Source organism: Heptranchias perlo, chromosome 4 (assembly GCF_035084215.1).
Source record: "Heptranchias perlo isolate sHepPer1 chromosome 4, sHepPer1.hap1, whole genome shotgun sequence".
Classification (NCBI taxonomy): Eukaryota; Metazoa; Chordata; class Chondrichthyes; order Hexanchiformes; family Hexanchidae; genus Heptranchias; species Heptranchias perlo.
In genome coordinates this window covers 114,627,243-114,640,257 of record NC_090328.1, presented here as the reverse complement: position 1 = coordinate 114,640,257, position 13,015 = coordinate 114,627,243, and the positions used below count along the sequence as shown (strand labels likewise).

Below are 13,015 nucleotides of genomic sequence, written 5' to 3'. Positions count from 1 at the left end.
GGACGTCGGAGGGGTGAAGAGGGGGACGTCGGAGGGGTGAAGAGGGGGACGTCGGAGGGGTGAAGAGGGGGACGTCGGAGGGGTGAAGACGGGGGGTGAAGACAGGGACATCGGGGAGGTGAAGAGGGGGACATCAAGAGGTCATCGGGGGATGAAGAGGGGGAGATTGGGGGGGAGCTGAAGAGGGGGACATCAAGAGGTCATCGGGGGGTGAAGAGGGGGAGATTGGGGGGGAGCTGAAGAGGGGGACATCGGAGTAGGGTGCAAAGGTAGGTTGATTTTGTGTTTTAACTTCCTTCTATGGTTTTTTGATGTACTTTATTTTGTTTCTTTTTCCCTGATCCGGCCCTTCACACCTGGTTTCACCAGGCGTGACTCAGAAGCGGTGGGCAAGCCACCCAGGTAAGTTAAAAATCGTTATAATCACGTAATCCGTCACAAGTAAAGTGCCTTAAGTACCTCAATGAGGTACATTTGACTCTTTAACTGTCATATTGCTGGCGGGACGTCCAGTTTTGGGTCGCCCTTGTGCACACAAGTGCGTCCTTGGGAAACTTGGAAGTCGGTAGGTTGGAGCCGGCTTCTGAACTCGAATGGGATATCTGTGATTTTCGGAGCCCCCCCCCCTGCAACGCAGCCCTATGTGTTCAAGTCCTGGAGTGGAGCTTGATTCCATGACCTGACTTGGAGGCGAGAGTGCTAGCTTGTGTTGAAGAACAATAATCCCATTGCCTTATTATAATGTAAGCCCATCATTAATTGTTTATTTTTTCTAATTAATTACCAAATCCTTCAGTTTTATGTAAAGTTTGTTTCCTTGACTTTAGAAAATGTGTAACTGTGATCTAGCTTTGTAAATACTTCAGGTTTCCAGTTCTCAGCTTTGTTTCTTTTCACTGTTTTACATTTCTCTCTTGCCTATTTGTCCACTGGCTTATTTTCATTGGAAAAATCTCAGAAGGTAAGGATTGACTTTCCCCTCTAGCTTAATGCTCCACTTACTGTGTTTGCATTCAGTACTTTATAAATGAGTAGTTATCCAGGGTAGCTTCTTAAAATTGCAAGAGTTGTAACAAATCACTAAACTGAATGAACCCTGGACTTGGGAATAGTTCTTAACATGATAACCAAAGTGAACTTTTGCTGAGTGCATGACAGTTTTCCACAAGTTCTGTTATGGTGTTTGCCTGATAGGGATGATTAAATAACTAAGTTGTATGGTTGTCCTGTTAAGAGTTTTGCTGTATGTATAATCACACTTTAATAAGGCAAGATTCCTCCTTGTTTATTCATTACCTGCATATAAATGAATAGGAAAATCATATACTGCCTTATTAAGAAGTTTCATCCTAGCTCAATTTAAAAAAATGTACCATCTGTTGTGCTTTTGATCTGCAAAACCCAGGAAGGTTCCACGTTTAAGCCTTAATATATGTTGAGTTAACTAATCTCAGTGAGAGTAGGGATGAGAAGCATTACAATTGGTCCTAGTTTTTCCAGGCTAAGAAGGGAAAAATCAGCATTGTTTCTCGCACCTGATTACGATCCAGTAATTTCTGCTGGAAAGAGTGCATGTGTTGACCTCGTGAGGGCAGGATCCGGCTCCGCTGCAAGACCACCCAGGTGAAACAGCTGATTGGCATTCATTGTTGAGGCTCACTCATGCAAAGTGGCCACTTGGGCAAAGTAATGGAGAATTAGCATGGAACCAGACCCTAGTATGAGCCACTGCGTTGAAGAGGGATTTTTTAAAAACCCTTTTAAGTACCCATATAAATCCTATGATATCCCTCCCAAACCCATGCTGTACTGAGATTTGTTCTGGATTCACACACCAGTTATTTTTTGTACAATGGTTAGCAATACTTATACTGTTCTACAGTAGGAAAAGTTTTTTTTAATTCAGCATCTTCTGTAACTTCCTCCAGTCCTATACCCCCCACCAGCCCCCAGAACGATGTGCTCCTCTAACTCTAGCCGCTTTTTTATCTCCCCATCCCTTTGCTGCACTGTGCCCGTGCTTTCAACTGTTTAGGCCCTACGCTTCTTAAACTTCTCTGCCTCTCTACCTCCCTCTCCTCCTATAAGACCCTCCATAAAACCCACTTCTTTGTCCAAGCTTTTGGCCATCCTTCCTAATATCTTCTTTGGCTCGGGGTCCATTTATGTCTGATTGCGCTTCTATGAAGTACCTTAGGATGTTTTTCTATGTTAAAGGCGCTATATAAAAGCAAATTGTTGTTTAGTTGAACACAGTTAGATCAGTTCATATACCGTGTAAGTTTGACTATTGAACTTTTAATATCTAGTGGTTTCTTTTTGCTTCTATATATTATTTCTGCTTTAAATAAATCTGAGCAAGTAGTTTTAACCTCTATACATTGGTCTGGCAAACTGTTATTTTCTGCCTTCAAAGGTGACTGGAGAAGGTGGTGGACATCCCACATATTCTCCAGGCAGCAGTTTATCACAATGAAGAGTTAGTCATGGAGATCAGACAAATTATCTCACACAGCTGGTGAATCAAGGCACGGGAGTTTTTGTGAGGGATTTGGTCTGCTTATGGAAACTGCCGTTCAGCTGTGAACACAAGAGCAAGTGTTGGGACAGAGAAACCCGAACTGTAATGGAAATGGCAGAGACGTTAAACAAATATTTTGTATCTGTCTTTACAGTGGAAGACACAAAAAGCATACCAAAAATAGTGGGGAACCAAAGGGCTAATGAGAGTGAGGAATTTAAAGCAATTAATATCAGTAGAGAAAAAGTACTAGAGAAACTAATGGAACTAAAAGCCGACAAATCCCCCTGACCTGATGGCCTACGTCCTACGGCTCTAAAAGAGGTGGCTGCAGATATAGAGGATGCATTGGTTGTGATCTTCCAGAATTCCCTAGATTCTAGAACAGTCCCAATGGATTGGAAGGTGGCAAATGTAACCGCGCTATTCAAGAAAGGAGAGAGAAAACCGGGAACTACAGGCCAGTTAGCCTGACATCAGTCATCAGGAAAATGCTGGAATCCATTATTAAGGAACTGGTAACAGGGCACTTAGAAAATCATAATATGATTAGGCAGAGTCAGCATGGTTTCATGAAAGGGAAGTTGTGTTCAACAAATGTATTAGAGATCTTTGAGGATGTAACTAGCAGAGTAAATAAAGGGGAACCAGTGGATGTAGTAAATTTTGATTTCCAAAAGGCATTTGATAACGTGCCACATAAAAGGTTGTTACTCAAGATAAGGGCTCATGAGGTTGGGGTAATGTATTAGCATGGATAGAGGATTGGCTAACAAAAAAGAGAGTAGGGATAAACGGGTCATTTTCACGTTTGCAGACTTTATTTTTATTCATTAATGGGATGTGGGCGTTGCTGACAAGGCCAGCATTTATTGCCCATTCCCAATTGCCCTTGAGAAGGTGGTGGTGAGCCGCCTTCTTGAACCGCTGCAGTCTGTGTGGTGGAGGTTCTCCCACAGTGCTGTTAGGAAGGGAGTTCCAGGATTTTGACCCAGCGACGATGAAGGAATGGCGATATATTTCCAAGTCGGGATGGTGTGTGACTTGGAGGGGAACGTGCAGGTGGTGTTGTTCCCATGTGCCTGCTGCCCTTGTCCTAGGTGGTAGAGGTCGCGGGTTTGGTTGGTGCTGTTGAAGAAGCCATTGCGAGTTGCTGCAGTGCATCCTGTTGATTGTACACACTGCAACCACGGTGCGCTGGTGGTGGAGGGAGTGAATGTTTAAGGAGGTGGATGAGGTGCCAATCAAGCGGGCTGCTTTGTCCTAGATGTTGTCGAGCTTCTTGAGTGTTGTTGGAGCTGCATTCATCCAGGCAAGTGGAGAGTATTCCATCACACTCCTGACTTAAAATCGTAGAAAGGTTACAGCTCGAAAGGAGGTCATTCGGCCCATGGAGGGTAGATGAGGTCAATGCGGCTGATGTGGTGCATATGGACTTTCAAAAGGCGTTTTATAAAGTGCCGCATAATAGGCTGGTCATCAAGATTGCAGCCCATGGAATAAAGGGGGCAGTAGCAGCATGGATACAGAATTGGCTAAGTAACAGAAAGCAGAGAGTAGTGGTGAATGGTTGTTTTTGGACTGGAGGGAGGTGTACAGTGGAGTTGCCCAGGGGTCGGTGCTGGGACCACTGCTATTCTTGATATATATTAATGACTTGGACTTGGGTGTTCAGGGCGCAATTTCAAAATTTGCAGATGACTCAAAACTTGGAAGGTAGTGAACAGTGTGGAGGATATTGATAAGACTTCAAGAGGATATAGACAGGCATGGGTGGAAATGTGGCAGATGAAATTTAACAGAGGAAAACGAGAGGTGATACATTTCAGTAGGAAGAATGAGGAGAGGCAATATAAAGTAGAAGGCACAACTCTAAAAGGGGTGCAGGGACAGGAAGATCTGGGGGTACACAAATCATTGAAGGTGACAGGGCAGGTTGAGAAAGCACTTAAAAAGGCATACGGGATCCTGGGCTTTATAAATAGAGGCATAGAGTACAAAAGCAAGGAAGTCATGATGAACTTTTATAAATCACTGGTTCGGCCACAACTGGAGTATTGTGTCCAGTTCTGGGCACTGCACTTTAGGAAAGATGTGAAGGCCTTAAAGAGGGTGGAGAAAAGATTTACTAGAATGATTCGAGGGATGATGGATTTTAGTTATGTGGATAGACTGGAGAAGCTGGGCTTGTTCTCCTTGGAACAGAGATGGTTGCTAGGAGATTTGATGGAGGTATTCAAAATCATGAAAGGTCTAGACAGAATAGATAGAGATAAACTGTTCCCATTGGCAGAAGGATCAAGAACCAGAGGACATAGATTTATGGTGATTGGCAAAAGAACCAAAGGTGAGATGAGGAAAAACTTTTTTACACAGCGAGTGGTTAGGATCTGGAATGCACTGCCCGAAGGGGTGGTGGAGGCAGATTCAATCATGGCCTTCAAAAGGGAACTGGATAAGTACTTGAAAGGAAAAGAATTGCAGGGCTACGGGGATCGGGCGGTGTGGGAGTGGGACTAGCTGGATTGGTCTTGCATAGAGCCGGCGTGGACTCGATGGGCCAAATGGCCTCCTTCCATGCTGTAACCTTTCTATGATGCTATGATTCTAGGTGGGAAAGTAAGCTGTGAGGAGGACACAGAGTCTGCAAAGGGATATAGACAGGTTAAGTGAGTGGGCACATAGGTGGCAGATGGAATATAGTGTGGGGAAATGTGAGGTTATTCACGTGGGTAGGAAGAATAGAAAAGCAGAATATTTTTTAAATGGTGAGAAACTATTAAATGTTGGTGTTCCGAGATCTGGGTGTCCTTGTACAAGAAACACCATAAGTTAGCATGCAGGTACAGCAAGCAATTAGGAAGGCAAATGGCATGTTTGCCTTCATTGCAAGGGGGTTGGAGTACACGATTAAGGAAGTCTTGCTACAATTGCACAGGGCTTTGGTGAGACCACATCTGGAGTACTGTGCACAGTTTTGGTCTCCTTACCTGTGGAAGGATATACTTGCTTTAGAGGTGGTGCACCAAAGATTCACTAGATTGATTCCTGGGATGAGAGGGTTGTCCTATGAGGAAAGATTGAGTAGAATGGGCCTATACTCTCTGGAGTTTAGAAGAATGAGAGGTGATCTCATTGACACATATAGGATTCTTAGAGGGCTTGATAGGTTAGATGCTGAGAGGATGTTTCCCCTGGCTGGAGAATCTAGATCTAGGGGGCAGAGTCTCAGGATAAGGGGTCGGCCACTTAAGACTGAGATGAAGAGGAATTTCTTCACTGAGGGTTGTGAATCTTTGGAATTCTCTACCCCAGAGGGCTATGGCTGCTCAGTCGTTGAGTATATTCAAGGCTGAGATAGATAGATTTTTGGACTCCAGGGGAATCAAGGGATACGTGGATCGGGTGGGAAAGTGGAGTTTAGGTAGAAGATCAGCCTGATCTTATCGAATGGCAGAGCAGACTCAAGGGGCCATATGGCCTTCTCCTGCTCCCATTTCTTGTGTTATTGCAACAATTGTTTATGGATTTCATTCAACTCCAGAAATTACCCTGCTGAAGTTTTACCCACCACCACATGTTTCCTTTGTTGGGATGCATTTTTCTGTTGACTTAGGTTTATACAAATATGGAACCAAGGATGACTACCAGTCCTGGTAGTTGTTTATTTGGTTCTATAACAACCCCCACTCCACACATGTATGAGCTTTCAGACCCTAGGCATGCACTCTTTCTCCCAGGTGCCAGCTTTTTCTCCTCCTCACATGGGCAGTGCAGCTCAGATGCTCTCTGCTACCTCCCCTCACCCCTCCAGATGCTCACAGACTACAGAATACCCCCCTGAAAGCTTCCACAACCAGCCCTCGTGTTTACAGACCTCATACCACAGCCACCTCTTACCCTTCCCCTCCCCAATTCCCTCATCCCATGTGCTTCCAGTGCTCAACCCCACCAAATGTTCCCAGACTAAATCCTCCCCTGAGCCCTGACCCCTTCTGTCCAATGTCATTCATGCACCACATGTACTCCACTGATTTGAACACTGCCTCATCTATGATTCTAGCTCTCTTTCTCCTCCCCCCCCCCCCCCCCCCCGGCCACCTCCAGCTTTCTCATCGTCACTCACATATACATGTTCCAGCAGATTCTGGACAGTCCCTCTCTGACTGATCCTATTACCTACCTCTATCCCAGCACGTGTTAGTGATCATCTTGCTGCGTACTCTGGGCTTTAAAAACGTACAGGATAGAAATTGAATACATTGATGAAGGAACATGTGTGGAAAGCCAACAGGAGATAGAAGAGAGAGTAGACACAGAAAGGAAAGGTTTATACAGAAATTTCTTTTGAGACAAATAGAAACCACAATGATAAAAGTGTATGAGCTATACAGAGTGGATTGAAAAGTGGAATGGAAACAGAAAGACAGAGACTGATGTAAAGAATTAATATGGGAAATAACAAGAGCATCATTAACAGGAAGAGAGAGACAATTTTGTTTTTCATTTTATATGGCCAATGTTATAGGAGATCAACTAGTTTATTTATTTTAAAATAAAAATGTATTTACCCACAGAACATATCTTATTAACTGATAAATGAAAAGAAACTTTTGAGATCAATTGGTAGCTAAGCCTCCTGTATTCTCAGCTCATGCTTTGAACTCAAACAAATGTACCTTGTGAATTGTTTTAATCAACTTATTAAGTCCTGCAATCAGTTTGTGAGTTTTGTACGGCAAATGAGCAGATCATTTCCTTGTCCTTTCAGTCTAATTTTCTCAAGATCATGGGTCAGCAGCGATTGGTCAAAAATAAATAGAGTTCATCAGTTTTATTTGGTTCAGAATTTAGAACCTAAAACTGCACTTCTTATTATTGCCCAGTTAAGCTCTATCATACAATTTGTGTTACATCTCTCAAAGTCCCTGTTTTTCTGTACCGAAATAACCTATACTTAAGTTTTAACAAAAATGTACAATAGGAAGTGTGTAGTGCTAAGATTTGTTTTGATTTAACATCCATATTACATTTTGAAAGATGATAATTGGGGACAAAATATATTTACATTGGTACATACAAACCAGTAACTTTACTTTTGGTTTCGTAATTGTGTCTTGGCTTCACTTTGGGGAATTACATGGGGTTATTTAATACTCAGTAGTTTGTAACTTTGTTCAAAAATGTGCTGTCTGAACTTGCTTTGAGATTACAGTTTTGATTATGTTATACTTTTTTTCATTCATTTTTGGGATACGGGCATTACTGGCAAGGCCGGCATTTATTGCCCATCCCCAGGTGCCCATGAGAAGGTGGTGCTGGGCCGCCTTCTTCAAGCGCTGCAGTCTGTGTGGTGAAGGTTCTCCCACAGTGTTGTTAGGTGGAGAGTTCCAGGATTTTGACCCAGCAACAATAAAAGAACAGTGAATAGATATATTGCTCTGGTATTGAAATCTGTTTATGAAAGTACAAAACAACCAAGGGCAGACCACACTGAGAAGATTCTGGTTTCTATCACTTATTGAGCCATGAAGAGATCTGTAAATGTACTGTTCCTATTTTAGGAGAACGTAATCAGAAGTACAAAGAGCTGAAGAAAAGAGAAGAAACAATGGATGGTGAGTTTATGGTTGTCTGGATCTGTCCTGTAGCCTTGCACCGTTATATCTGTACAGATTGTTACTGTAAGATACAGATTATCCGTTGTACCTGTGCATGACTTGTTTCTCAATATCTAACCCCTATGAAAGTACAAGTGGTAAATAGATTTTACAGCAGCATTGTACATGAAAATTAGAAGAACTGGATGATTATCGGTTAAATGTGCATGTTTATGCATTCTCCAACAAATTCATTATCCTTATTGTCTGTATATCAGAGCCTTTGTTGTGATTATTACCATGTTTTCCACAAAATATTGAACAACTTTTATCTCTGTTCATGACCATCTGCTAGATTTCTGTCCAGCTACAATTCAACCGTTCCACATTTATGGCTGCTGATTCCAGCACCTGAGAGTTCTGGAATATGTAGGTGATTGAATGAGTAGCCACAATCACTAACTTGGACATGTTTTTTTTGCCGTTGAGTTTTTCCCTCCCTCCAACAAAACCCATGATAACAGTGAGACAATGCTAAACATTTTCCCAGAGTTACACTGAACATTACTGATACATGTCATCACCTGCACACACTGTGGAGTGTCCAACACTCACATCCAGTCAAATGGTGAAGTGTGAACATGTCCAAACAATATATCCAATCAAATATGTAAAGCAATACAAACAAAGTATCAATATCTTTGCGTGCTGTCTTTCTAAACAATCGAGCATGGCATAGGTTTCCAAACTGGCAGTTGTCAGACCCTAGGGTATCAGTAAGGCCATCAGATTTCTGTCCTTCTGTCATCAGATTTCTGCAATTTTCTGTGATTGACTTACCAGTTGATCATTTCTGTTAATGTACATTAATAAAAATAAAACATTTTCTGCAGTGATAGCACTGGGTAGCTAGATGCCATTGTCTTTCAGATGTCAGAACAGAGGGTCAGTGGAAGTGTGTCAATATTTGCTGGAGGTCCCACACACAATGAAAACCACTGCTAAACAGATGACACCTCTAAACAAAATGCATACATAAACTGGATTCAATAGTCACAATGTGGAATACACAGGTGCCCATGTTATAGACAACAACATCTATCAACTTAACCACGATTTTCAGCAATACACAGCTGTCTGCTGTATTCATTTGCTCTAGGGATGTGGGCGGCACGGACAAGGCTGTCTTTTGTTACCCATCCCAAGTTGCCCTGAGGAGGTGATGGAAGGCCTTCTCCTTCAACCTCCAGAGATCTTGTGGTGATAAGTGTTCCCACAGTGCTGATAAGCTGGGAGGCAGCTCAAAGTACAGGTCAAACTGCATTTTGTTACCTTAATGAATAAAGCCCAGAATATGGGGTATAAAATACTTCAATTTTTTAAATTACAGTGGCATGTACAATTTAATCAATTAACAAAATCTTTGGCTGTTTTATTTGAGAAAACAGTCATCTTTGATCTATGTGCCTGAATGTGCAAAAATGTAATGTCAGTAGTAAAACCAAATCGGTCTTAACATTTCCTTTCACAGACCGCACCCAACTCTTAAACTAGAAGGTATTTTAAGTAAATGAAGTCACAAAAGATTAGAAAATTACTGCAGCAGTCAGTTTTGTTTTGTTTTTATTCCCCAAGCTGTGCTAGAAACCAGGGGAGCAGGATTTATGTTGCAGTGTTGTCAGACAATAGGTTCCTTTTGAAAATGCTCATGCTGTGAATTATTAACATGTCTCATTTATGCATCTGTAGGAAATGTTAGATCACCACAGAGGGAGTTTTACCATTTTAGAAAAAAATCAGAAATCAAACTGTTACAAAGAATCATGGTTAATTTTAAATTCCCTTTTTTTTGTCCATTTCTGTTGAATTTGTGTCAATATCAAGGATTTTTTTTTCGATTACTGCATTGGACCATAGCCCAGATTTTGCAATATTGAAACATTTTGAGTGTGCAGGTGCAGCCCTAGTACATGGGGCAGGGCACTTCAAAGTTTGTGACATAAGCTCTGCTGACAATTTTTGAATAGACTACATGCACAAGTACAACTTGCCCAACTGGCTTAGCTTGTAGCATATTTTCCTGGGAACCACAAAATCCAGTGAGGGAACAGCTCGTAAAGGGATGCAGCTTCCCTTAAAAGGGGAATTTGTACCGGTAATAGAAAAGTTGCCTAATTGTTCCTAGTGTGAAGCCATGTAGGCAACATTGTTCTCTTTGCTGAGAGTTGGAGGTCCTGCAGCAGGTGGAATAGTTGGCCTCATTTGGAGCTGAGCACCACCCTCCAGTAAAAGTGCAAGTGTCAACTGCATGGAGGGAGATTGCTGGCCAAGTCAATGAGGTCACTGCTCCCTTGTTCCAGACTGAAAATGTCAAAGAAGTGTGCATGGCAAAGGTAACTGCACTCATCCATTTTGCATGCATTTCTTGTAGAGCCCATCAGCCGTTGCAAAAATTTAATTTGGGAACTCTGGGAGGTAACATTTCAAGTATTGTACACATCCTTAGGTTTCAGTCGTGGCTCAGTGGTAGCACTCTCACCTCTGAGTCAGAAGGTTGTGAGTTCAAACCCCACTTCAGAGACTGGAGCACAAAATCTAGGCTGACACTCCAGTGCAGTACTGAAGGGCCGCTGCATAGTTGGAAGTGATGTCAAACTGAGGCCTCGTCTGACCTTTAAGTTGGATGTAAAAGATTCCATGCCACTTTTTGCAGAAGAGTCCTGGCCAACATTTATCCCTCAACCAACATCACTAAGACAGATTATCTGGTCATTAATCTCATTGCTGTTTGTGGGGCTTTGCTGTGTGCAAATTGGCTGAAGTGTTCCTCTCCATAACAACACTTCAAAAAAGTCTTTCATTGGCTGTGAAGCACTTTGGGACATTCTGACGTTCCTTTGCCCTTTTACTGGGTTTTGCAAGGCCTACTTTTCCTGCTCTAAAACGTCCTTTGGAAAATAGGGCACAGTAAGAATGTGATGCACAAGGTCAGCGGCTCGATTTCCCAAAGCTAGTAGTGTCTTCTACTATTGGTAAAACCTCATAAAATTGGAGCTGTGATCTCTTAGAATGCAATGACATTGCCATCAGAGGATAATAATAAATGAAACATATAAGCAATCACATATTTGGACATAATTTGTCTTTCCAGCGTTCCTGGACACCTCTGAAGAAATCAAAAACCAAGAGATGGAACGGAAGGCTCAGCTTGAGGCTAGTATTATAGCCCTTCTGGAACACACAAGCAGGGTAAGCGCAATCAGGAAACATGGGTCCAGCATTTCTGTCTCCCACCCAATTTTGGCAGAACTCGGGGAGGCAGAAGCAGATAACAAGCTGGGAATGCGCTCTACTGCATCTCTGCTGCTTTCCGGGCACCAGTCCCATCAGTGTAAATGGCATCCGACCATATGTAGGTAGGCATATGTTAACTACATGCAAATGAGGGAACACTCCCTCCACCGTGTTTCCCACTATTTGCATTCTTGGAACATTGGATCTCTATGCAGAGATCAGTGGAGAGAGCCCCACTCTCTCATCACCCCAATAATTGCTGAGATACCTATGCAAGTACTTACAGATTACGGCCATGCATAGGCCCAATTATGAAATTAGAACATTTCAACCAATAATTCTTTTTTTGCAACAGACAGTTCCTGGCCACTTTTTTCTTCCACTGCAGCAGCCCCCCTAAGTCCTGCTATAGTAAGTCTCTGCCCCTAGGCTGGTGTAACTCTGCAGCAGAGGCTGGGAGCCTGCCTACTGTTTGGAAATTACCTTGGAGCCAGAAATATGACCAGGATCAACAGGACATCTCTCGGGCAGATGAAAGTCCTTCCCCGCTGGAGATGCATCCCAGTTTGGGGGGGGGGGTTGGAAAGTGTAGGCCATATCATAGGCTTTATCACCAGTTGCAAACTTATTGATAAAACAGTATTGAGTGGTAAATTATGTCACATGAAGCATGTTCAGAGTTTGAATTTACTAACGCAGTATCCAGTATTCTTGCAATACCAAATGAGACTATACTAGTCTTTCTGTTGATGGCTTTTTATGCAGTATACAAAAAAGAAACACTTAGTGTGCTACCATTGATTTTTTTTTTGGGTGGAATACCAAATTTAGGGAGTTGACCATTCCATCCCCTACCACAATGACCAGTGAACATTGTTGTAAAAAAAATGAAGGCTATAAAATGAGCGCTGTTTAATTCTGAAGCATAAATTATTTTTTAAAACCTGCTGAAACAACAAAATTGAAATGATTATACAGCATCTGGGATTTGGAGTGCTACTGTAAAATAGTAATAAGAACAAAATGGGTCATTAGAGGGTCAGACAAGTTATGTAACATTTTGTTTCAAAATCCCCACCTGCAATATCAGTTTGTCTTTCATATCTGTATAAATATTGTTTTTTGTTATTTCTCTAACCTCTTGCTCTTATTGGGGCCACTTTTGTTTTTTGCATCAAGAATCCCATTGTTCTTTACAATAGTTTTTTGGGTGGCGTAGACAACAATATACTTTAGCAATGTTTAATGCATCCCCTTGGTCTTGCAATGCAGAATATGAACCGAATGAGACAAATCTCCTCAATAACTGCACATGAACTGAAGTCCATGCAGGAGGACCTAAATTTCAAGGAGACTGAAATGCAGAAATCCCAGACAACTGCCAAGGGTTTGACTGATGGTAAGAAATATTAAAATACATGGCCCTTTATCTTATTTTACACATCTGAAATAAGATTAGGCTTGAAGTCCATTGAACATGCAATATTTCAGTCAAATTATTGCCCATAGCACCAAAATGGCCCTAATCGAAAACAAGAATGACATTCTTTGTGACTTTGACTGTGACCAGGGTACATTACCCTCATCCTCCTTGACCCCC

At 42.2% G+C, this 13,015-nt stretch overlaps 2 protein-coding genes across 4 annotated transcripts in view; one reads left to right on the top strand and one right to left on the bottom strand.

Annotated features, from left to right (window-relative positions):
* The window catches only part of LOC137321193 (leucine-rich repeat-containing protein 19-like), a 99,466-nt gene that overhangs the window by 43,745 nt on the left and 42,706 nt on the right, over window positions 1-13,015 (bottom strand). The window lies entirely within an intron of this gene.
* The window catches only part of ift74 (intraflagellar transport 74), a 90,938-nt gene that overhangs the window by 62,018 nt on the left and 15,905 nt on the right, over window positions 1-13,015 (top strand). Inside the window, exons 13-15 of the mRNA XM_067983477.1 lie at window positions 8,086-8,139; window positions 11,273-11,370; window positions 12,688-12,814. Of these exons, the coding sequence (XP_067839578.1) occupies window positions 8,086-8,139; window positions 11,273-11,370; window positions 12,688-12,814 (279 nt within the window). The remainder of the gene's footprint in view (window positions 1-8,085; window positions 8,140-11,272; window positions 11,371-12,687; window positions 12,815-13,015) is intronic.